The 24,308-nt window shown below is 56.2% G+C and overlaps 1 protein-coding gene across 1 annotated transcript in view; it reads right to left on the reverse strand.

Moving 5' to 3' along the window:
- Positions 1-24,308, reverse strand: part of CFAP74 (cilia and flagella associated protein 74) — a 741,155-nt gene that overhangs the window by 625,232 nt on the left and 91,615 nt on the right. Inside the window, exon 6 of the mRNA XM_063943052.1 lies at positions 2,876-2,980. Within this exon, the coding sequence (XP_063799122.1) occupies positions 2,876-2,980 (105 nt within the window). The remainder of the gene's footprint in view (positions 1-2,875; positions 2,981-24,308) is intronic.

Raw genomic sequence — 24,308 nt, forward strand, 5'->3', positions numbered from 1 at the left:
CGCCCAGGTTCTCAGAATACCAAAGCAGATGCCTTGTCTCGATCCATGGAATCTGAGGACGAGATATCCGATCCAGTACCACGCTCCATCCTGGATCCTGTTGCCTTTGCTTCTTCACAAGTTTCTCCAGCTCCGCCTCCTGGTAAGACTTTTGTTGCTCCTGAACTCCGTTCTAAGTTGTTGTCTTGGGCTCATCAGTCTAAATTTACTGGGCATCCTGGTGTCCTAAAGACTTTTAAATTTCTCTCTGAAACATACTGGTGGCCGAAGATGAAAGTCGACATCAAAGACTTTGTGGCGTCTTGCCCTAAGTGTGTGCAGCACAAAACTCCTCGTCAGTCTCCAGCAGGTCAGTTACAGCCATTATCCATTCCCAGCCGTCCTTGGTCACATCTGTCTATGGATTTCATCTCTGACCTTCCCTCCTCCCAAGGATTCAATACCATCTGGGTAGTGGTCGACAGATTTACCAAAATGGCTCATTTTGTTCCACTCCAAGGACTTCCTTCCGCTCCAAAACTGGCTCAAATCTTCCTACGGGAGATTTTCCGTTTACATGGACTACCCACTGAAATAATATCTGACCGTGGAGTTCAGTTTGTGGCAAGGTTTTGGAGAGCTCTCTGTTCTGCCATGCAGGTCCATCTCAAGTTCTCGTCAGCGTATCATCCTCAGACGAATGGGCAGACAGAGAGGGTAAACCAGGAGTTGGAAACCTTCCTGAGACTGTACATATCATCTTCCCAAAATGACTGGGTAGATTTGCTCCCGTGGGCTGAATTCGCTCACAATTTCCGCTACCACACAGCTACTGAAACTACTCCGTTCTTCGCTGTTTATGGGCAGCATCCACGAGTTCCTGATTTTCAAGACCTTCCTAGCATCGATGTTCCTGCTGCCACTACTGTCCTCAGTCAGTTCTCAACAATCTGGAGGAAGATTCATACTTCACTCAAAAAGGCTTCTGCTCGGTACAAATTCTTTGCCGACCGCAAGAGACGTGCAGTTCCCAGCTTGAAACCTGGGGATAAAGTCTGGCTGTCAACCCGGAATCTTCGTCTTAAAGTGCCTTCGATGAAGTTTGCACCACGCTTCATTGGTCCTTTCTCCATCGAAAGAGTTCTAAATCCTGTGGCTTACAAGCTCAAGTTACCCTCTTCATTGCGTATTCCTAATGCTTTCCATGTCTCTCTCCTCAGACCATTAGTCCTAAATCGCTTCCAAAGAGCTCTTCCAGCTGGCCCCAGCATTCCAACTCAGCGGGGCATAGAGTTCGAGATAGAGAAGATCCTGGACTCCCGTCACCGGTATGGTCGTCTGCAATATCTCATCGACTGGGCCGGCTATGGTCCTGAGGAGAGGAGTTGGGTGAACTCTGCTGATGTCCACGCTCCCAGGTTGGTCCGTGTTTTCCACAGGTCTCATCCTTCCAAGCCACGTGGGTGTTCGGTGCCCACCCATAAGGGAGGGGGTACTGTCAGGAATCGACTTACCGCTGTTATGTCTGTCCGCCGGAGCGGACTCCGTCCGGGGTCACTGCATGTTGCTGTCACCTGTCACCCTGCTCGTGGATACCATCTCAGGCCTGGGAGCGCCCCTGGAGTCAACGGGCGTGTGGGCGCGCCGCGTCCCAGCCGGGCCGCGTCATGGGCGCCGCCATGACAGTTTTCCCCAGTGTAACTGCGGCAGCCAATCCGGAGCTTGGCCGCACCTCCTTGTCTCACTCCAGCCAATACCTGCCGGTCAGGGGGTATATCAGGAGCTGCAGGGTGAGTCAGAGGTTGTCCTGAACTTTGTGTCACTCCTGCGACCCGTGTGTCTGGACCTGTTCTCCTGTTCCTCCGTGTTCCTGGATATTCTCCTGATCCTCTGTGTTCCTGGATATTCTTCAGTACCTGTTACTTCCGTGGAACTACAAGTACCAGCACCAGCAATACCTTTCTGGCTTCACACCTTCTACACCTGCAGTGTGCTCCAGCCTACAGCAGTAGAGACTCTCTCTCCAGGTGCATTCCGTCATCTCACCTGTGATTCAGCCTGCATGCTGATTGTGCACTTCCAACAGCACAGTGAACATTACCATCCAGTCTCCTGCATTGCTACCAGGTTTGCTACCATTATTCCACCTCTGCTGGCTCCACGTTTTAATTACTCTGGTTCCATTTCTGCATTACAAACTCTGCCATAGACTTTCAGTTTCAAACCATATTATATCATTGCCATTACCATTGCCGTTACCATTGTCATTTCCATTGCATTCGTTTGTTTTACTTTCTGCTGCATTATTATCTGGACTTTCTGTTATTAATAAATCTACATTGTGCACATGCGCAGAAACACAATACTGCCTCCTCACTTCATTCCACCTACCTCCACTGACCCACTAGCGCCCCCTCCGGGGACACAAACTAAACCGACTCTGACATCCAGGTTAATACATCTGCCCCTTTGTGCTTTCCTGTATCAGCATGATGATGGCCCTGTGCACTAAGCGAGGTCAATTTGCAAAGTTTGACTGCACATTCAGATCGAAACCCCATCAAATATCTTTGTGATTAATGAAAATACCTGTAGGCTAGGTATTATCGGCCAACACTGGTGTCTGTTCTCAGTAATGCTGTTGTAGTAGAATGATTGCAGATCCCTGCAGCCATGGTGCCTGAAGTTTGGAGGCTGTTATAGCAGCAAAGGGGAGTCAACTCCATGTTAATAGCCACTGATTAAAAATGGGATGTTCAAAAAGCACAAATAGGTGTGAGGTTTGGTTGTTACCATACTTTTGGCCATGTATCGATGTATATAAGAAATAATTGCATTTTATACCACTCAACCTAAACTGTGACAAGATCAGTGGTGCAAGGGTGGCCGAACTCACTCATTATCTTTCAGCATTGCAGCGATCTTTGACTGCACCTCTTCCTCATTGACCAGCTCAGTGCTTAGTCGTCTGTGTAGAGCCTGCAGGCGGAAGACAGCAGCCCTGTGGGAGCAAAGAACACAATTACAAACTTATTACTATCTAAAACAGCAATCCTCGTTGATAGGATAGCAGAACATACTGTATATGCAATATATTACTTAGTAGGCTTGTCCCTGTATATTATGGTGTTGATCCTATTAGCCGTGATATCACCATGGGTGCAAATCATTGCGGAAGTGGACACACTTTATGGCGGCCCGAATTCCAACAAAAGTGCTTGCTGCCCCCTAGGGATCCAAGCACTTTTGTGGGAGTTCGGGCAGAAACCAGCCCGCGAATGGTGCAAGATCGGGTGCCGTTGCCATTTAAACGACGTGGCAACGGCATATTGTACCCTTCGCAGATAATAGGATTGACCCCTTAGTGTATATCCACCAAATACCATACAATTCTTCAAATCTCCTGGAAGGAGAAACATATGTATTATGTAGGCATTATTAAAAAATGTTTTCGGTAAAATCACATATTAATCTTTTATTCTGATTTCTGAAGCAGTTTCAAAATCAGAAGCTAGTAACTGAGCACCTGGACAAACCATGTTGCAAAATAAGGGTTTTGATACTTGTCTGCATGCAAAGTGAATACTTGCTACTTTTGAACGTAGCCCGCAAATACTGCACAGCTTTATTTTTACACTGCAATTTAGATTGCTATTTGGACACACCTGTCTCACATACAGATGTGTCCTCATACATGTAGCCTCAATAAGCAATGCACCGACGGTTGCCTTGCGCGAGTGAACCAGCAGTACCGTGCAACCAGTGGCGTGCGGTGAGGTCTATAGCTGGTGAGGCACTGCAGTCATAAAGTCTGTCGAGTCCTGTTAAAGAGTTCTACTGCTGCCAAGCCAATGACCGCTACTGCCACTGCTCATGGCCGTACTTTGTCTAGGGGTCCAGTGGGTAGGGTGGAGAGGAGGTGGTAAGGTGGGTAGTGTATGTACCTGCTGGCCGGGGGGTGGGGTACTGTATGTTCAGGAGAACAGGGGGTAGGGTAGATTACGGGTATGTTCCAGAAGCAGGGGTTTTAGGATGGGTACTGTACTGTGAAGCATGGAGCACAAGCTCCATACACTCCACCACTTCTGGGGGCGAGGTGGGAGAAATAGTGGGAAGCAGGGGCAGGATGGAAGTAGTAAAAGTGCAGAGCAGGGTGTAGGATAGGAGTAGTAGTGTGGTGGAGAGCAGGGGACAGGCTGAGAGTAGTAGTGTGGTGGAGAGCAAGGGTCAGGCTGAAAGTAGTAGTGGGGGAGAGCAGGGGACAGGCTGAGAGTAGTAGCGTGGTGGAGAGCAGGGGGCAGGCTGAGAGTAGTAGTGTGGTGGAGAGCAGGAGGCAGGCTGAGAGTGGTAGTGGGGGAGAGCAGGGGACAGGCTGAGAGTAGTAGTGGGGGAGAGCAGTGGACAGGCTAAGAGTGGTAGTGGGGGAGAGCAGGAGGCAGGCTGAGAGTAGTAGTGGGGGAGAGCAGGGGACAGGCTGAGAGTAGTAGTGTGGTGGAGAGCAGGGGACAGGCTGAGAATAGTAGTGGGGGAGAGCAGGGGGACAGTCTGAGAGTAGCAGTGGGGGAGAGCAGGGGATAGGCTGAGAGTAGTAGTGGGGGAGAGCAGGGGACAGGTTGAAAGTAGTAGTGGGGGAGAGCAGGGGACAGGCTGAAAGTAGTAATGTGGTGGAGTGGAGAGCAGGGGACAGGCTGAGAGTAGTAGTGTGGTGGAGAGAGGGGGGAGGCTGAAAGTAGTAGTGGGGGAGAGCAGGGGACAGGCTGAAAGTAGTAGTGGAGGAGAGCAGGGGACAGGCTGAGAGTAGTAGTGTGGTGGAGAGCAGGGGGCAGGCTGAGAGTAGTAGCGTGGTGGAGAGCAGGGGGCAGGCTGAGAGTAGTAGCGTGATGGAGAGCAGGGGGCAGGCTGAGTAGTAGTAGTGTGGTGGAGAGCAGGAGGCAGGCTGAGAGTAGTAGTGGGGGAGAGCAGTGGACAGGCTGAGAGTAGTAGTGTGGTGGAGAGCAGGGGACAGGCTGAGAGTAGTAGCGTGGTGGAGAGCAGGGGGCAGGCTGAGAGTAGTAGTGTGGTGGAGAGCAGGAGGCAGGCTGAGAGTGGTAGTGGGGGAGAGCAGGGGACAGGCTGAGAGTAGTAGCGTGGTGGAGAGCAGGGGGCAGGCTGAGAGTAGTAGCGTGGTGGAGAGCAGGGGGCAGGCTGAGTAGTAGTAGTGTGGTGGAGAGCAGGAGGCAGGCTGAGAGTAGTAGTTGGGGAGAGCAGTGGACAGGCTGAGAGTAGTAGTGTGGTGGAGAGCAGGGGATAGGCTGAGAGTAGTAGAGGGGGACAGCAGGGGACAGGCTGAGAGTAGTAGTGTGGTGGAGATCAGGGGGCAGACTGAGAGTAGTAGTGGGGGAGGGCAGGGGGCAGGCTGAGAGTAGTAGTGGTGGAGAGCAGGGGACAGGCTGAGAATAGTAGTGGGGGAGAGCAGGGGGCAGTCTGAGAGTAGCAGTGGGGGAGAGCAGGGGATAGGCTGAGAGTAGTAGTGGGGGAGAGCAGGGGACAGGCTGAAAGTAGTAGTGGGGGAGAGCAGGGGACAGGCTGAAAGTAGTAATGTGGTGGAGTGGAGAGCAGGGGACAGGCTGAGAGTAGTAGTGTGGTGGACAGAGGGGGGAGGCTGAGAGTAGTAGTGGGGGAGAGCAGGGGACAGGATGAAAGTAGTAGTGGGGGAGAGCAGGGGACAGGCTGAGAGTAGTAGTGTGGTGGAGAGAGGGGGGGAGGCTGAGATTAGTAGTGTGGGGGAGAGTAGGGGACAGGCTGAGAGTAGTAGTGTGGTGGAGAGCAGGGGGCAGGCAGAGAGTAGTAGTGAGGAGCAGGGGCAGCAGTGGGGGCAGACTGGGGCCCTCATTCCGAGTTGTTCACTTGCTAGTTGCTTTTAGCAGCCGTGCAAACGCTAAGCCGCCGCCCTCTGGGAGTGTATTTTAGCTTAGTAGAAGTGCGAACGAAAAGATCGCAGCACTGCTACTAAAAAAGATTGTGCAGTTTCTGAACAGCTCCAGACCTACTCAGTGCTTGCGATCACTTCAGACTATTTAGTAGTGGGGGAGAGCAGGGGACAGGCTGAGAGTGGTAGTGGGGGAGAGCAGGAGGCAGGCTGAGAGTGGTAGTGGGGGAGAGCAGGGGACAGGCTGAGAGTAGTAGTGGGGGAGAGCAGTGGACAGGCTGAGAGTAGTAGTGTGGTGGAGAGCAGGGAGCAGGCTGAGAGTAGTAGTGGTGGAGGGCAGGGGACAGGCTGAGAATAGTAGTGGGGGAGAGCAGGGGGACAGTCTGAGAGTAGCAGTGGGGTAGAGCAGGGGATAGGCTGAGAGTAGTAGTGGGGGAGAGCAGGGGACAGGCTAAAAGTAGTAGTGGGGGAGAGCAGGGGACAGGCTGAAAGTAGTAATGTGGTGGAGTGGAGAGCAGGGGACAGGCTGAGAGTAGTAGTGTGGTGGAGAGAGGGGGGAGGCTGAGAGTAGTAGTGGGGGAGAGCAGGGGACAGGCTGAAAGTAGTAGTGGGGGAGAGCAGGGGACAGGCTGAGAGTAGTAGTGTGGTGGAGGGCAGGGGACAGGCTGAGAGTAGTAGCGTGGTGGAGAGCAGGGGGCAGGCTGAGAGTAGTAGTGTGGTGGAGAGCAGGAGGCAGGCTGAGAGTGGTAGTGGGGGAGAGCAGGGGACAGGCTGAGAGTAGTAGCGTGGTGGAGAGCAGGGGGCAGGCTGAGAGTAGTAGCGTGGTGGAGAGCAGGGGGCAGGCTGAGAGTAGTAGTGTGGTGGAGAGCAGGAGGCAGGCTGAGAGTAGTAGTGAGGGAGAGCAGTGGACAGGCTGAGAGCAGTAGTGTGGTGGAGAGCAGGGGACAGGCTGAGAGTAGTAGAGGGGGACAGCAGGGGACAGGCTGAGAGTAGTAGTGTGGTGGAGATCAGGGGGCAGGCTGAGAGTAGTAGTGGGGGAGGGCAGGGGGCAGGCTGAGAGTAGTAGAGGGGGACAGCAGGGGACAGGCTGAGAGTAGTAGTGTGGTGGAGATCAGGGGGCAGGCTGAGAGTAGTAGTGGGGGAGGGCAGGGGGCAGGCTGAGAGTAGTAGTGGTGGAGAGCAGGGGACAGGCTGAGAATAGTAGTGGGGGAGGGCAGGGGGCAGGCTGAGAGTAGCAGTGGGGGAGAGCAGGGGATAGGCTGAGAGTAGTAGTGGGGGAGAGCAGGGGACAGGCTGAAAGTAGTAGTGGGGGAGAGCAGGGGACAGGCTGAAAGTAGTAATGTGGTGGAGTGGAGAGCAGGGGACAGGCTGAGAGTAGTAGTGTGGTGGACAGAGGGGGGAGGCTGAGAGTAGTAGTGGGGGAGAGCAGGGGACAGGCTGAAAGTAGTAGTGGGGGAGAGCAGGGGACAGGCTGAGAGTAGTAGTGTGGTGGAGAGAGGGGGGGGGGCTGAAAGTAGTAGTGTGGGGGAGAGCAGGGGACAGGCTGAGAGTAGTAGTGTGGTGGAGAGCAGGGGGCAGGCAGAGAGTAGTAGTGAGGAGCAGGGGCAGTAGTGGGGGCAGACTGGGGCCCTCATTCCGAGTTGTTCGCTTGCTAGTTGCTTTTAGCAGCCGTGCAAACGCTAAGCCGCCGCACTCTGGGAGTGTATTTCAGCTTAGTAGAAGTGCGAACGAAAGGATCGCAGCACTGCTACTAAAAAAGATTGTGCAGTTTCTGAACAGCTCCAGACCTACTCAGTGCTTGCGATCACTTCAGACTATTTAGTAGTGGGGGAGAGCAGTGGACAGGCTGAGAGTGGTAGTGGGGGAGAGCAGTGGACAGGCTGAAAGTGGTAGTGGGGGAGAGCAGGAGGCAGGCTGAGAGTGGTAGTGGGGGAGAGCAGGGGACAGGCTGAGAGTAGTACTGGGGGAGAGCAGTGGACAGGCTGAGAGTAGTAGTGTGGTGGAGAGCAGGGGGCAGGCTGAGAGTAGTAGTGGTGGAGAGCAGGGGACAGGCTGAGAATAGTAGTGGGGGAGAGCAGGGGGCAGTCTGAGAGTAGCAGTGGGGGAGAGCAGGGGATAGGCTGAGAGTAGTAGTGGGGGAGAGCAGGGGACAGGCTGAGAGTAGTAGTGTGGTGGAGAGCAGGGGACAGGCTGAGAGTAGTAGCGTGGTGGAGAGCAGGGGGCAGGCTGAGAGTAGTAGTGTTGTGGAGAGCAGGAGGCAGGCTGAGAGTGGTAGAGGGGGAGAGCAGGGGACAGGCTGAGAGTAGTAGCGTGGTGGAGAGCAGGGGGCAGGCTGAGAGTAGTAGCGTGGTGGAGAGCAGGGGGCAGGCTGAGAGTAGTAGTGTGGTGGAGAGCAGGAGGCAGGCTGAGAGTAGTAGTGAGGGAGAGCAGTGGACAGGCTGAGAGTAGTAGTGTGGTGGAAAGCAGGGGACAGGCTGAGAGTAGTAGAGGGGGACAGCAGGGGACAGGCTGAGAGTAGTAGTGTGGTGGAGATCAGGGGGCAGGCTGAGAGTAGTAGTGGGGGAGGGCAGGGGGCAGGCTGAGAGTAGTAGAGGGGGACAGCAGGGGACAGGCTGAGAGTAGTAGTGTGGTGGAGATCAGGGGGCAGGCTGAGAGTAGTAGTGAGGGAGGGCAGGGGGCAGGCTGAGAGTAGTAGTGGTGGAGAGCAGGGGACAGGCTGAGAATAGTAGTGGGGGAGGGCAGGGGGCAGGCTGAGAGTAGCAGTGGGGGAGAGCAGGGGATAGGCTGAGAGTAGTAGTGGGGGAGAGCAGGGGACAGGCTGAAAGTAGTAGTGGGGGAGAGCAGGGGACAGGCTGAAAGTAGTAATGTGGTGGAGTGGAGAGCAGGGGACAGGCTGAGAGTAGTAGTGTGGTGGACAGAGGGGGGAGGCTGAGAGTAGTAGTGGGGGAGAGCAGGGGACAGGCTGAAAGTAGTAGTGGGGGAGAGCAGGGGACAGGCTGAGAGTAGTAGTGTGGTGGAGAGAGGGGGGGAGGCTGAAAGTAGTAGTGTGGGGGAGAGCAGGGGACAGGCTGAGAGTAGTAGTGTGGTGGAGAGCAGGGGGCAGGCAGAGAGTAGTAGTGAGGAGCAGGGGCAGTAGTGGGGGCAGACTGGGGCCCTCATTCCGAGTTGTTCGCTTGCTAGTTGCTTTTAGCAGCCGTGCAAACGCTAAGCCGCCGCCCTCTGGGAGTGTATTTTAGCTTAGTAGAAGTGCGAACGAAAGGATCGCAGCACTGCTACTAAAAAAGATTGTGCAGTTTCTGAACAGCTCCAGACCTACTCAGTGCTTGCGATCACTTCAGACTATTTAGTAGTGGGGGAGAGCAGGGGACAGGCTGAGAGTAGTAGTGGGGGAGAGCAGTGGACAGGCTGAAAGTGGTAGTGGGGGAGAGCAGGAGGCAGGCTGAGAGTGGTAGTGGGGGAGAGCAGGGGACAGGCTGAGAGTAGTAGTGGGGGAGAGCAGGGGACAGGCTGAGAGGAGTAGTGTGGTGGAGAGCAGGGGACAGGCTGAGAATAGTAGTGGGGGAGAGCAGGGGGACAGTCTGAGAGTAGCAGTGGGGGAGAGCAGGGGATAGGCTGAGAGTAGTAGTGGGGGAGAGCAGGGGACAGGTTGAAAGTAGTAGTGGGGGAGAGCAGGGGACAGGCTGAAAGTAGTAATGTGGTGGAGTGGAGAGCAGGGGACAGGCTGAGAGTAGTAGTGTGGTGGAGAGAGGGGGGAGGCTGAAAGTAGTAGTGGGGGAGAGCAGGGGACAGGCTGAAAGTAGTAGTGGAGGAGAGCAGGGGACAGGCTGAGAGTAGTAGTGTGGTGGAGAGCAGGGGGCAGGCTGAGAGTAGTAGCGTGGTGGAGAGCAGGGGGCAGGCTGAGTAGTAGTAGTGTGGTGGAGAGCAGGAGGCAGGCTGAGAGTAGTAGTTGGGGAGAGCAGTGGACAGGCTGAGAGTAGTAGTGTGGTGGAGAGCAGGGGATAGGCTGAGAGTAGTAGAGGGGGACAGCAGGGGACAGGCTGAGAGTAGTAGTGTGGTGGAGATCAGGGGGCAGACTGAGAGTAGTAGTGGGGGAGGGCAGGGGGCAGGCTGAGAGTAGTAGTGGGGGAGGGCAGGGGGCAGGCTGAGAGTAGTAGTGGTGGAGAGCAGGGGACAGGCTGAGAATAGTAGTGGGGGAGAGCAGGGGGCAGTCTGAGAGTAGCAGTGGGGGAGAGCAGGGGATAGGCTGAGAGTAGTAGTGGGGGAGAGCAGGGGACAGGCTGAAAGTAGTAGTGGGGGAGAGCAGGGGACAGGCTGAAAGTAGTAATGTGGTGGAGTGGAGAGCAGGGGACAGGCTGAGAGTAGTAGTGTGGTGGACAGAGGGGGGAGGCTGAGAGTAGTAGTGGGGGAGAGCAGGGGACAGGATGAAAGTAGTAGTGGGGGAGAGCAGGGGACAGGCTGAGAGTAGTAGTGTGGTGGAGAGAGGGGGGGAGGCTGAGATTAGTAGTGTGGGGGAGAGTAGGGGACAGGCTGAGAGTAGTAGTGTGGTGGAGAGCAGGGGGCAGGCAGAGAGTAGTAGTGAGGAGCAGGGGCAGCAGTGGGGGCAGACTGGGGCCCTCATTCCGAGTTGTTCACTTGCTAGTTGCTTTTAGCAGCCGTGCAAACGCTAAGCCGCCGCCCTCTGGGAGTGTATTTTAGCTTAGTAGAAGTGCGAACGAAAAGATCGCAGCACTGCTACTAAAAAAGATTGTGCAGTTTCTGAACAGCTCCAGACCTACTCAGTGCTGGCGATCACTTCAGACTATTTAGTAGTGGGGGAGAGCAGGGGACAGGCTGAGAGTGGTAGTGGGGGAGAGCAGGAGGCAGGCTGAGAGTGGTAGTGGGGGAGAGCAGGGGACAGGCTGAGAGTAGTAGTGTGGTGGAGAGCAGGGGGCAGGCTGAGAGTAGTAGTGGTGGAGGGCAGGGGACAGGCTGAGAATAGTAGTGGGGGAGAGCAGGGGGACAGTCTGAGAGTAGCAGTGGGGTAGAGCAGGGGATAGGCTGAGAGTAGTAGTGGGGGAGAGCAGGGGACAGGCTAAAAGTAGTAGTGGGGGAGAGCAGGGGACAGGCTGAAAGTAGTAATGTGGTGGAGTGGAGAGCAGGGGACAGGCTGAGAGTAGTAGTGTGGTGGAGAGAGGGGGGAGGCTGAGAGTAGTAGTGGGGGAGAGCAGGGGACAGGCTGAAAGTAGTAGTGGGGGAGTGCAGGGGACAGGCTGAGAGTAGTAGTGTGGTGGAGGGCAGGGGACAGGCTGAGAGTAGTAGCGTGGTGGAGAGCAGGGGGCAGGCTGAGAGTAGTAGTGTGGTGGAGAGCAGGAGGCAGGCTGAGAGTGGTAGTGGGGGAGAGCAGGGGACAGGCTGAGAGTAGTAGCGTGGTGGAGAGCAGGGGGCAGGCTGAGAGTAGTAGCGTGGTGGAGAGCAGGGGGCAGGCTGAGAGTAGTAGTGTGGTGGAGAGCAGGAGGCAGGCTGAGAGTAGTAGTGAGGGAGAGCAGTGGACAGGCTGAGAGCAGTAGTGTGGTGGAGAGCAGGGGACAGGCTGAGAGTAGTAGAGGGGGACAGCAGGGGACAGGCTGAGAGTAGTAGTGTGGTGGAGATCAGGGGGCAGGCTGAGAGTAGTAGTGGGGGAGGGCAGGGGGCAGGCTGAGAGTAGTAGAGGGGGACAGCAGGGGACAGGCTGAGAGTAGTAGTGTGGTGGAGATCAGGGGGCAGGCTGAGAGTAGTAGTGGGGGAGGGCAGGGGGCAGGCTGAGAGTAGTAGTGGTGGAGAGCAGGGGACAGGCTGAGAATAGTAGTGGGGGAGGGCAGGGGGCAGGCTGAGAGTAGCAGTGGGGGAGAGCAGGGGATAGGCTGAGAGTAGTAGTGGGGGAGAGCAGGGGACAGGCTGAAAGTAGTAGTGGGGGAGAGCAGGGGACAGGCTGAAAGTAGTAATGTGGTGGAGTGGAGAGCAGGGGACAGGCTGAGAGTAGTAGTGTGGTGGACAGAGGGGGGAGGCTGAGAGTAGTAGTGGGGGAGAGCAGGGGACAGGCTGAAAGTAGTAGTGGGGGAGAGCAGGGGACAGGCTGAGAGTAGTAGTGTGGTGGAGAGAGGGGGGGGGGCTGAAAGTAGTAGTGTGGGGGAGAGCAGGGGACAGGCTGAGAGTAGTAGTGTGGTGGAGAGCAGGGGGCAGGCAGAGAGTAGTAGTGAGGAGCAGGGGCAGTAGTGGGGGCAGACTGGGGCCCTCATTCCGAGTTGTTCGCTTGCTAGTTGCTTTTAGCAGCCGTGCAAACGCTAAGCCGCCGCACTCTGGGAGTGTATTTCAGCTTAGTAGAAGTGCGAACGAAAGGATCGCAGCACTGCTACTAAAAAAGATTGTGCAGTTTCTGAACAGCTCCAGACCTACTCAGTGCTTGCGATCACTTCAGACTATTTAGTAGTGGGGGAGAGCAGGGGACAGGCTGAGAGTGGTAGTGGGGGAGAGCAGTGGACAGGCTGAAAGTGGTAGTGGGGGAGAGCAGGAGGCAGGCTGAGAGTGGTAGTGGGGGAGAGCAGGGGACAGGCTGAGAGTAGTACTGGGGGAGAGCAGTGGACAGGCTGAGAGTAGTAGTGTGGTGGAGAGCAGGGGGCAGGCTGAGAGTAGTAGTGGTGGAGAGCAGGGGACAGGCTGAGGATAGTAGTGGGGGAGAGCAGGGGGCAGTCTGAGAGTAGCAGTGGGGGAGAGCAGGGGATAGGCTGAGAGTAGTAGAGGGGGAGAGCAGGGGACAGGCTGAGAGTAGTAGTGTGGTGGAGAGCAGGGGACAGGCTGAGAGTAGTAGCGTGGTGGAGAGCAGGGGGCAGGCTGAGAGTAGTAGTGTTGTGGAGAGCAGGAGGCAGGCTGAGAGTGGTAGTGGGGGAGAGCAGGGGACAGGCTGAGAGTAGTAGCGTGGTGGAGAGCAGGGGGCAGGCTGAGAGTAGTAGCGTGGTGGAGAGCAGGGGGCAGGCTGAGAGTAGTAGTGTGGTGGAGAGCAGGAGGCAGGCTGAGAGTAGTAGTGAGGGAGAGCAGTGGACAGGCTGAGAGTAGTAGTGTGGTGGAGAGCAGGGGACAGGCTGAGAGTAGTAGAGGGGGACAGCAGGGGACAGGCTGAGAGTAGTAGTGTGGTGGAGATCAGGGGGCAGGCTGAGAGTAGTAGTGGGGGAGGGCAGGGGGCAGGCTGAGAGTAGTAGAGGGGGACAGCAGGGGACAGGCTGAGAGTAGTAGTGTGGTGGAGATCAGGGGGCAGGCTGAGAGTAGTAGTGGGGGAGGGCAGGGGGCAGGCTGAGAGTAGTAGTGGTGGAGAGCAGGGGACAGGCTGAGAATAGTAGTGGGGGAGGGCAGGGGGCAGGCTGAGAGTAGCAGTGGGGGAGAGCAGGGGATAGGCTGAGAGTAGTAGTGGGGGAGAGCAGGGGACAGGCTGAAAGTAGTAGTGGGGGAGAGCAGGGGACAGGCTGAAAGTAGTAATGTGGTGGAGTGGAGAGCAGGGGACAGGCTGAGAGTAGTAGTGTGGTGGACAGAGGGGGGAGGCTGAGAGTAGTAGTGGGGGAGAGCAGGGGACAGGCTGAAAGTAGTAGTGGGGGAGAGCAGGGGACAGGCTGAGAGTAGTAGTGTGGTGGAGAGAGGGGGGGAGGCTGAAAGTAGTAGTGTGGGGGAGAGCAGGGGACAGGCTGAGAGTAGTAGTGTGGTGGAGAGCAGGGGGCAGGCAGAGAGTAGTAGTGAGGAGCAGGGGCAGTAGTGGGGGCAGACTGGGGCCCTCATTCCGAGTTGTTCGCTTGCTAGTTGCTTTTAGCAGCCGTGCAAACGCTAAGCCGCCGCCCTCTGGGAGTGTATTTTAGTTTAGTAGAAGTGCGAACGAAAGGATCGCAGCACTGCTACTAAAAAAGATTGTGCAGTTTCTGAACAGCTCCAGACCTACTCAGTGCTTGCGATCACTTCAGACTATTTAGTAGTGGGGGAGAGCAGGGGACAGGCTGAGAGTAGTAGTGGGGGAGAGCAGTGGACAGGCTGAAAGTGGTAGTGGGGGAGAGCAGGAGGCAGGCTGAGAGTAGTAGTGTGGTGGAGAGCAGGAGGCAGGCTGAGAGTGGTAGTGGGGGAGAGCAGGGGACAGGCTGAGAGTAGTAGTGGGGGAGAGCAGTGGACAGGCTAAGAGTGGTAGTGGGGGAGAGCAGGAGGCAGGCTGAGAGTGGTAGTGGGGGAGAGCAGGGGACAGGCTGAGAGTAGTAGTGGGGGAGAGCAGGGGACAGGCTGAGAGTAGTAGTGTGGTGGAGAGCAGGGGATAGGCTGAGAATAGTAGTGGGGGAGAGCAGGGGGACAGTCTGAGAGTAGCAGTGGGGGAGAGCAGGGGATAGGCTGAGAGTAGTAGTGGGGGAGAGCAGGGGACAGGTTGAAAGTAGTAGTGGGGGAGAGCAGGGGACAGGCTGAAAGTAGTAATGTGGTGGAGTGGAGAGCAGGGGACAGGCTGAGAGTAGTAGTGTGGTGGAGAGAGGGGGGAGGCTGAAAGTAGTAGTGGGGGAGAGCAGGGGACAGGCTGAAAGTAGTAGTGGAGGAGAGCAGGGGACAGGCTGAGAGTAGTAGTGTGGTGGAGAGCAGGGGGCAGGCTGAGAGTAGTAGCGTGGTGGAGAGCAGGGGGCAGGCTGAGAGTAGTAGCGTGGTGGAGAGCAGGGGGCAGGCTGAGTAGTAGTAGTGTGGTGGAGAGCAGGAGGCAGGCTGAGAGTAGTAGAGGGGGAGAGCAGTGGACAGGCTGAGAGTAGTAGTGTGGTGGAGAGCAGGGGACAGGCTGAGAGTAGTAGCGTGGTGGAGAGCAGGGGGCAGGCTGAGAGTAGTAGTGTGGTGGAGAGCAGGAGGCAGGCTGAGAGTGGTAGTGGGGGAGAGCAGGGGACAGGCTGAGAGTAGTAGCGTGGTGGAGAGCAGGGGGCAGGCTGAGAGTAGTAGCGTGGTGGAGAGCAGGGGGCAGGCTGAGTAGTAGTAGTGTGGTGGAGAGCAGGAGGCAGGCTGAGAGTAGTAGTTGGGGAGAGCAGTGGACAGGCTGAGAGTAGTAGTGTGGTGGAGAGCAGGGGATAGGCTGAGAGTAGTAGTGGGGGAGAGCAGGGGACAGGCTGAAAGTAGTAGTGGGGGAGAGCAGGGGACAGGCTGAGAGTAGTAGTGTGGTGGAGATCAGGGGGCAGACTGAGAGTAGTAGTGGGGGAGGGCAGGGGGCAGGCTGAGAGTAGTAGTGGTGGAGAGCAGGGGACAGGCTGAGAATAGTAGTGGGGGAGAGCAGGGGGCAGTCTGAGAGTAGCAGTGGGGGAGAGCACGGGATAGGCTGAGAGTAGTAGTGGGGGAGAGCAGGGGACAGGCTGAAAGTAGTAGTGGGGGAGAGCAGGGGACAGGCTGAAAGTAGTAATGTGGTGGAGTGGAGAGCAGGGGACAGGCTGAGAGTAGTAGTGTGGTGGACAGAGGGGGGAGGCTGAGAGTAGTAGTGGGGGAGAGCAGGGGACAGGATGAAAGTAGTAGTGGGGGAGAGCAGGGGACAGGCTGAGAGTAGTAGTGTGGTGGAGAGAGGGGGGGAGGCTGAGATTAGTAGTGTGGGGGAGAGTAGGGGACAGGCTGAGAGTAGTAGTGTGGTGGAGAGCAGGGGGCAGGCAGAGAGTAGTAGTGAGGAGCAGGGGCAGCAGTGGGGGCAGACTGGGGCCCTCATTCCGAGTTGTTCACTTGCTAGTTGCTTTTAGCAGCCGTGCAAACGCTAAGCCGCCGCCCTCTGGGAGTGTATTTTAGCTTAGTAGAAGTGCGAACGAAAAGATCGCAGCACTGCTACTAAAAAAGATTGTGCAGTTTCTGAACAGCTCCAGACCTACTCAGTGCTTGCGATCACTTCAGACTATTTAGTAGTGGGGGAGAGCAGGGGACAGGCTGAGAGTGGTAGTGGGGGAGAGCAGGAGGCAGGCTGAGAGTGGTAGTGGGGGAGAGCAGGGGACAGGCTGAGAGTAGTAGTGGGGGAGAGCAGTGGACAGGCTGAGAGTAGTAGTGTGGTGGAGAGCAGGGGGCAGGCTGAGAGTAGTAGTGGTGGAGGGCAGGGGACAGGCTGAGAATAGTAGTGGGGGAGAGCAGGGGGACAGTCTGAGAGTAGCAGTGGGGTAGAGCAGGGGATAGGCTGAGAGTAGTAGTGGGGGAGAGCAGGGGACAGGCTAAAAGTAGTAGTGGGGGAGAGCAGGGGACAGGCTGAGAGTAGTAGTGTGGTGGAGAGAGGGGGGAGGCTGAGAGTAGTAGTGGGGGAGAGCAGGGGACAGGCTGAAAGTAGTAGTGGGGGAGAGCAGGGGACAGGCTGAGAGTAGTAGTGTGGTGGAGGGCAGGGGACAGGCTGAGAGTAGTAGCGTGGTGGAGAGCAGGGGGCAGGCTGAGAGTAGTAGTGTGGTGGAGAGCAGGAGGCAGGCTGAGAGTGGTAGTGGGGGAGAGCAGGGGACAGGCTGAGAGTAGTAGCGTGGTGGAGAGCAGGGGGCAGGCTGAGAGTAGTAGCGTGGTGGAGAGCAGGGGGCAGGCTGAGAGTAGTAGTGTGGTGGAGAGCAGGAGGCAGGCTGAGAGTAGTAGTGAGGGAGAGCAGTGGACAGGCTGAGAGCAGTAGTGTGGTGGAGAGCAGGGGACAGGCTGAGAGTAGTAGAGGGGGACAGCAGGGGACAGGCTGAGAGTAGTAGTGTGGTGGAGATCAGGGGGCAGGCTGAGAGTAGTAGTGGGGGAGGGCAGGGGGCAGGCTGAGAGTAGTAGAGGGGGACAGCAGGGGACAGGCTGAAAGTAGTAGTGTGGTGGAGATCAGGGGGCAGGCTGAGAGTAGTAGTGGGGGAGGGCAGGGGGCAGGTTGAGAGTAGTAGTGGTGGAGAGCAGGGGACAGGCTGAGAATAGTAGTGGGGGAGGGCAGGGGGCAGGCTGAGAGTAGCAGTGGGGGAGAGCAGGGGATAGGCTGAGAGTAGTAGTGGGGGAGAGCAGGGGACAGGCTGAAAGTAGTAGTGGGGGAGAGCAGGGGACAGGCTGAAAGTAGTAATGTGGTGGAGTGGAGAGCAGGGGACAGGCTGAGAGTAGTAGTGTGGTGGACAGAGGGGGGAGGCTGAGAGTAGTAGTGGGGGAGAGCAGGGGACAGGCTGAAAGTAGTAGTGGGGGAGAGCAGGGGACAGGCTGAGAGTAGTAGTGTGGTGGAGAGAGGGGGGGGGGCTGAAAGTAGTAGTGTGGGGGAGAGCAGGGGACAGGCTGAGAGTAGTAGTGTGGTGGAGAGCAGGGGGCAGGCAGAGAGTAGTAGTGAGGAGCAGGGGCAGTAGTGGGGGCAGACTGGGGCCCTCATTCCGAGTTGTTCGCTTGCTAGTTGCTTTTAGCAGCCGTGCAAACGCTAAGCCGCCGCACTCTGGGAGTGTATTTCAGCTTAGTAGAAGTGCGAACGAAAGGATCGCAGCACTGCTACTAAAAAAGATTGTGCAGTTTCTGAACAGCTCCAGACCTACTCAGTGCTTGCGATCACTTCAGACTATTTAGTAGTGGGGGAGAGCAGGGGACAGGCTGAGAGTAGTAGTGGGGGAGAGCAGTGGACAGGCTGAAAGTGGTAGTGGGGGAGAGCAGGAGGCAGGCTGAGAGTGGTAGTGGGGGAGAGCAGGGGACAGGCTGAGAGTAGTAATGGGGGAGAGCAGTGGACAGGCTGATAGTAGTAGTGTGGTGGAGAGCAGGGGGCAGGCTGAGAGTAGTAGTGGTGGAGAGCAGGGGACAGGCTGAGAATAGTAGTGGGGGAGAGCAGGGGGCAGTCTGAGAGTAGCAGTGGGGGAGAGCAGGGGATAGGCTGAGAGTAGTAGTGGGGGAGAGCAGGGGACAGGCTGAGAGTAGTAGTGTGGTGGAGAGCAGGGGACAGGCTGAGAGTAGTAGCGTGGTGGAGAGCAGGGGACAGGCTGAGAGTAGTAGCGTGGTGGAGAGCAGGGGGCAGGCTGAGAGTAGTAGTGTTGTGGAGAGCAGGAGGCAGGCTGAGAGTGGTAGTGGGGGAGAGCAGGGGACAGGCTGAGAGTAGTAGCGTGGTGGAGAGCAGGGGGCAGGCTGAGAGTAGTAGCGTGGTGGAGAGCAGGGGGCAGGCTGAGAGTAGTAGTGTGGTGGAGAGCAGGAGGCAGGCTGAGAGTAGTAGTGAGGGAGAGCAGTGGACAGGCTGAGAGTAGTAGTGTGGTGGAGAGCAGGGGACAGGCTGAGAGTAGTAGAGGGGGACAGCAGGGGACAGGCTGAGAGTAGTAGTGTGGTGGAGATCAGGGGGCAGGCTGAGAGTAGTAGTGGGGGAGGGCAGGGGGCAGGCTGAGAGTAGTAGAGGGGGACAGCAGGGGACAGGCTGAGAGTAGTAGTGTGGTGGAGATCAGGGGACAGGCTGAGAATAGTAGTGGGGGAGGGCAGGGGGCAGGCTGAGAGTAGTAGTGGGGGAGAGCAGGGGACAGGCTGAAAGTAGTAGTGGGGGAGAGCAGGGGACAGGCTGAGAGTAGTAGTGTGGTGGAGAGAGGGGGGGAGGCTGAAAGTAGTAGTGTGGGGGAGAGCAGGGGACAGGCTGAGAGTAGTAGTGTGGTGGAGAGCAGGGGGCAGGCAGAGAGTAGTAGTGAGGAGCAGGGGCAGTAGTTTGGGCAGACTGGGGCCCTCATTCCGAGTTGTTCGCTTGCTAGTTGCTTTTAGCAGCCGTGCAAACGCTAAGCCGCCGCCCTCTGGGAGTGTATTTTAGCTTAGTAGAAGTGCGAACGAAAGGATCGCAGCACTGCTACTAAAAAAGATTGTGCAGTTTCTGAACAGCTCCAGACCTACTCAGTGCTTGCGATCACTTCAGACTATTTAGTAGTGGGGGAGAGCAGGGGACAGGCTGAGAGTAGTAGTGGGGGAGAGCAGTGGACAGGCTGAAAGTGGTAGTGGGGGAGAGCAGGAGGCAGGCTGAGAGTGGTAGTGGGGGAGAGCAGGGGACAGGCTGAGAGTAGTACTGGGGGAGAGCAGTGGACAGGCTGAGAGTAGTAGTGTGGTGGAGAGCAGGGGGCAGGCTGAGAGTAGTAGTGGTGGAGAGCAGGGGACAGGCTGAGAATAGTAGTGGGGGAGAGCAGGGGGCAGTCTGAGAGTAGCAGTGGGGGAGAGCAGGGGATAGGCTGAGAGTAGTAGTGGGGGAGACCAGGGGACAGGCTGAAAGTAGTAGTGGGGGAGAGCAGGGGACAGGCTGAAAGTAGTAATGTGGTGGAGTGGAGAGCAGGGGACAGGCTGAGAGTAGTAGTGTGGTGGAGAGAGGGGGGAGGCTGAGAGTAGTAGTGGGGGAGAGCAGGGGACAGGCTGAAAGTAGTAGTGGGGGAGAGCAGGGGACAGGCTGAGAGTAGTAGTGTGGTGGAGAGCAGGGGGCAGGCTGAGAGTAGTAGCGTGGTGGAGAGCAGGGGGCAGGCTGAGAGTAGTAGTGTGGTGGAGAGCAGGAGGCAGGCTGAGAGTGGTAGTGGGGGAGAGCAGGGGACAGGCTGAGAGTAGTAGCGTGGTGAAGAGCAGGGGGCAGGCTGAGAGTAGTAGCGTGGCGGAGAGCAGGGGGCAGGCTGAGTAGTAGTAGTGTGGTGGAGAGCAGGAGGCAGGCTGAGAGTAGTAGTGGGGGAGAGCAGTGGACAGGCTGAGAGTAGTAGTGTGGTGGAGAGCAGGGGACAGGCTGAGAGTAGTAGAGGGGGACAGCAGTGGACAGGCTGAGAGTAGTAGTGTGGTGGAGAGCAGGGGGCAGGCTGAGAGTAGTAGTGGTGGAGAGCAGGGGACAGGCTGAGAATAGTAGTGGGGGAGAGCAGGGGGCAGTCTGAGAGTAGCAGTGGGGGAGAGCAGGGGGATAGGCTGAGAGTAGTAGTGGGGGAGACCAGGGGACAGGCTGAAAGTAGTAGTGGGGGAGAGCAGGGGACAGGCTGAAAGTAGTAATGTGGTGGAGTGGAGAGCAGGGGACAGGCTGAGAGTAGTAGTGTGGTGGAGAGAGGGGGGAGGCTGAGAGTAGTAGTGGGGGAGAGCAGGGGACAGGCTGAAAGTAGTAGTGGGGGAGAGCAGGGGACAGGCTGAGAGTAGTAGTGTGGTGGAGAGCAGGGGGCAGGCTGAGAGTAGTAGCGTGGTGGAGAGCAGGGGGCAGGCTGAGAGTAGTAGTGTGGTGGAGAGCAGGAGGCAGGCTGAGAGTGGTAGTGGGGGAGAGCAGGGGACAGGCTGAGAGTAGTAGCGTGGTGAAGAGCAGGGGGCAGGCTGAGAGTAGTAGCGTGGCGGAGAGCAGGGGGCAGGCTGAGTAGTAGTAGTGTGGTGGAGAGCAGGAGGCAGGCTGAGAGTAGTAGTGGGGGAGAGCAGTGGACAGGCTGAGAGTAGTAGTGTGGTGGAGAGCAGGGGACAGGCTGAGAGTAGTAGAGGGGGACAGCAGGGGACAGGCTGAGAGTAGTAGTGTGGTGGAGAGAAGGGGGCAGGCTGAGAGTAGTAGTGGGGGAGGGCAGGGGGCAGGCTGAGAGTAGTAGTGGCGGAGAGCAGGGGACAGGCTGAGAATAGTAGTGAAGGGAGAGCAGGGGGACAGTCTGAGAGTAGCAGTGGGGGAGAGCAGGGGATAGGCTGAGAGTAGTAGTGGGGGAGAGCAGGGGACAGGCTGAAAGTAGTAGTGGGGGAGAGCAGGGGACAAGCTGAAAGTAGTAATGTGGTGGAGTGGAAAGCAGGGGACAGGCTGAGAGTAGTAGTGTGGTGGAGAGAGGGGGGAGGCTGAAAGTAGTAGTGGGGGAGAGCAGGGGACAGGCTGAAAGTAGTAATGTGGTGGAGTGGAGAGCAGGGGACAGGCTGAGAGTAGTAGTGTGGTGGACAGAGGGGGGAGGCTGAGAGTAGTAGTGGGGGAGAGCAGGGCACAGGCTGAAAGTAGTAGTGGGGGAGAGCAGGGGACAGGCTGAGAGTAGTAGTGTGGTGGAGAGAGGGGGGGAGGCTGAGAGTAGTAGTGTGGGGGAGAGCAGGGGACAGGCTGAGAGTAGTAGTGTGGTGGAGAGCAGGGGGCAGGCAGAGAGTAGTAGTGAGGAGCAGTGGCAGCAGTGGGGGCAGACTGGGGCCCTCATTCCGAGTTGTTCGCTTGCTAGTTGCTTTTAGCAGCCGTGCAAACGCTAAGCCGCCGCCCTCTGGGAGTGTATTTTAGCTTAGAAGTGCGAACGAAAGGATCGCAGCACTGCTACTAAAAAAGATTGTGCAGTTTCTGAACAGCTCCATACCTACTCAGCGCTTGCGATCACTTCAGACTATTTAGTTCCTGTTTTGACGTCACGAACAAGCCCTGCGTTCGGCCAGCCACGCCTGCGTTTCCCCAGGCATGCCTGCATTTGTATCTGACACGCCTGGTTTTTCCACACACTCCCAGAAAACGGTCAGTGACCTCCCAGAAACAACCACTTCATGTCAATCACTCTGCGGCCAGCAGTGCGACTGAAAAGCTTCGCTAGACCTTGTGTGAAACTACTTCGGCTGTTGTGAAAGTACGTCGCGCATGCGCATTGCGTCGCATACGCATGCGCAGAAGTGCCGCTTTTTTTTACTGAACGCTGCGCTGCGAACGAAAACAGCTAGCGAACAATTCGGAATGACCACCTGGGAGTAGTAGTGGTGGGGAGCAGGGGGCAGCAGTGGGGGAAGACTGGGAGTAGTAGTGGTGGAGAGCAGGGGCCAGACTAAGAGTAGTAGTGGTAGGGAACAGGGGGTAGGATGGAAGAAGTAGTAGAAGGTTGGGAAAAGGATTGTAGTAACAGTAGTGCAGAGTAGGGGGCAGACAGGGAGTAATAGAAAGGGGGGCAGGATAGGAGTAGTGGTAGGAAGAGGTGGGAAGGATGGCAGTGGAAGGGACATGCCGAATATAAGTTAGACAAGTATCTCACCTTCACTTTGCAGCTCCTGGGTCCCAGCCACTGTTGCTCTCTCCATGCGGACAGTGATGGGTTCCGCTCCTCCGGTAGCTTACACCCGTTTCTTCCTTGCGCGGTCCTGGGGAGCTCGGACACGGAGGTGGATGCAGCCTGCGTTCGGGTTGGGATGAGGGGGGGGGGGGTTAGGCGCAGCATCTCTGTACTAGCTTTACATGTACATGCCTGGCTGCAGCAGTGCCATCACTGGGGCCGGCCAATGTCTTCCCCTGAGCACAGCTGACTCTGTGTGACAGTCGTCGGAGGGCGGTCCCGGGACCTACGCTGCAGCCCTGTTCTCCCTGATACGGCTTTAGAGGAGGTAATTCTGCGGCTGCTGTATACTCCAGCGGGGAATGGCGGTGGGGTGAAACTACTGGCCGCCGCTGGTGTAAGCTAGGCGGGGTGGGGGGTGGTTAGCGCTTGAGGCAGCTGGCCCAGGAATGTGGGTGGTTTGATGATGGACAGTCCTGCCTGGCCAATCCACCCTGCTGCCGAGCACAGCATGTGCAGAACGGCCAGTCCGGCACTGCCCAATCACATCTGCTCTAGTGACAGGGGCTGAAAGCACGCCCCAGTCAAAGAGGCACATCTAGAGGTGCCGCTTCTTTTGCTTTTTTTAATGGGCTATTACTGCCCAATGTCTAGCCCCACCCACCGCTTCCGGCCCTCTCACATTCACAGCGGTAGGCATCGGGAGCGGGGCCTCCAAAACACATTTAAAACTTTTTTTTACACAATAACAATGATTGAAATAATATAAAGGCTAAGTCAGATATTTATGACACAGTAACTGAGAGAAGGATATAATAGGATAGTGGTGAGATTCCGAATCAGCACACACAAACTAGAGGAAAGCCAAGCTAACCAAACTTTAAACCAGGAGCAGCAACCGCTGAACCAACAATACTTAACCAAGTAACAGTGCAGGAAGTACGAAGCACCGGGCGGGCGGGTGGGTGGGCGCCCAGTATCCTCTACGGACTACGAGAAAAGGATTTACCAGTAGGTTATTAAAATCCTATTTTCTCTTACGTCCTAGAGGATACTGGGGTCCACATTAGTACCATGGAGATGTACCAAAGCTTCCAAACCGGGTGGGAGAGTGTTGAGGTTCCTGCAGAACTGATTGACCAAACTGAAGGTCCTCAGAGGCCAAAGTATCAAACGTGTAGAACTTAGCAAACGTGTTCGAACCTGACCAAGTAGCTGCTCGGCAGAGCTGTAAAGCCGAGACACCCCCCGAGCAGCCGCCCAGGTAGAACCTGCAGACCTAGTAGAGTGGGACTGTACAGATTTTGGACACGGCAAACCTACTGTGGAATAAGCATGCTGGATAGTAAGCCTGATCCAGCGTGCAATTGTCTGCTTTGAAGCAGGACACCCAATTTTATTGGGATCATAGAGAACAAACAGCGAGTCAGATTTACTGTGACGAGATGTCCACTTCACATAGATCTTCAAAGCCCTCACAACATCCAAGGATTTTGAAGTAGCAGAGGTGTCGGTAACCACTGGAACCACAATAGGCTGGTTGATATGAAACACAGACATCACCTTTGGAAGAAATTGCTGACGAGTTCTGAGTTCAGCCCTATCTTCATGAAAAATCAAATAAGAGCTTTTGTGAGACAACGCCCCCAGCTCCGACACATGCCTCGCAGAAGCCAAGGCCAACAGCGTGACGGCCTTCCACTTAAGAAACTTGACGTCAACGTCCTGTAAAGGCTCAACCCTTCAAAAATGTCTGAACCTCAGGGAGAGAAGCCAATTGTTTCTGGAAGAAAATGGATAAGGCCGAAATCTGGACTTTTAAGGAGCCCAAACGTAGGCCCACATCCACACCTGACTGCAGGAAAAGGAGAAACGTCCCAGTTGAAATTCCACCGCAGGGAATTTCCTGTGTTCACACCAAGAGACATATTTTTTCCAAATACGGTGATAATGTTTAGACGTTACCCCCTTTCTGGCTTGGATCAGGGTTGAAATAACCCTAACCGGGATCCCTTTCTGGACTAGAATTTGACGCTCAAGCTCCATGCCGTCAACCGTTGCCGTGGTAAGTCTTGATAGATTAACGGCCTCTTTTAGAGAAGGTCCTCGCGAAGAGGTAGAGGCCACGGGTCCTCTAGGAGCATCTCCAGTAGATCCGCATACCAGGCCCTTCTTAGCCAGTCCGGAGCAATGAGAATTGCTTGAACCTTTTCCTGTTTTATCCTTTTGAGGATCTTTGGGATCAATAGGAGTGGTGGAAACACGTACACCATGTGGTAGACCCATGGAGTCACCAGAGCATCCACCGCCACTGCTTGTGGGTCCCTTTACCTGGAACAATACCGTTTGAGCTTCTTGTTGAGACAAGAGGTCATCATGTCGATTTGTGGCATTCCCCACTGACGTGTCAAGCACCCGAACACCTCCGGGTGAAGGCCCAACTCTCCTGGGTGGAGGTCGTGTCTGCTGAGGAAGCCTGCTTCCCAGTTGTCTACTCCCGAAATGAAGTTCGCGGACAACGCCACAGCATGTTTTTC

The sequence above is a fragment of the Pseudophryne corroboree genome, chromosome 10 (assembly GCF_028390025.1).
Source record: "Pseudophryne corroboree isolate aPseCor3 chromosome 10, aPseCor3.hap2, whole genome shotgun sequence".
Lineage (NCBI taxonomy): Eukaryota > Metazoa > Chordata > Amphibia > Anura > Myobatrachidae > Pseudophryne > Pseudophryne corroboree.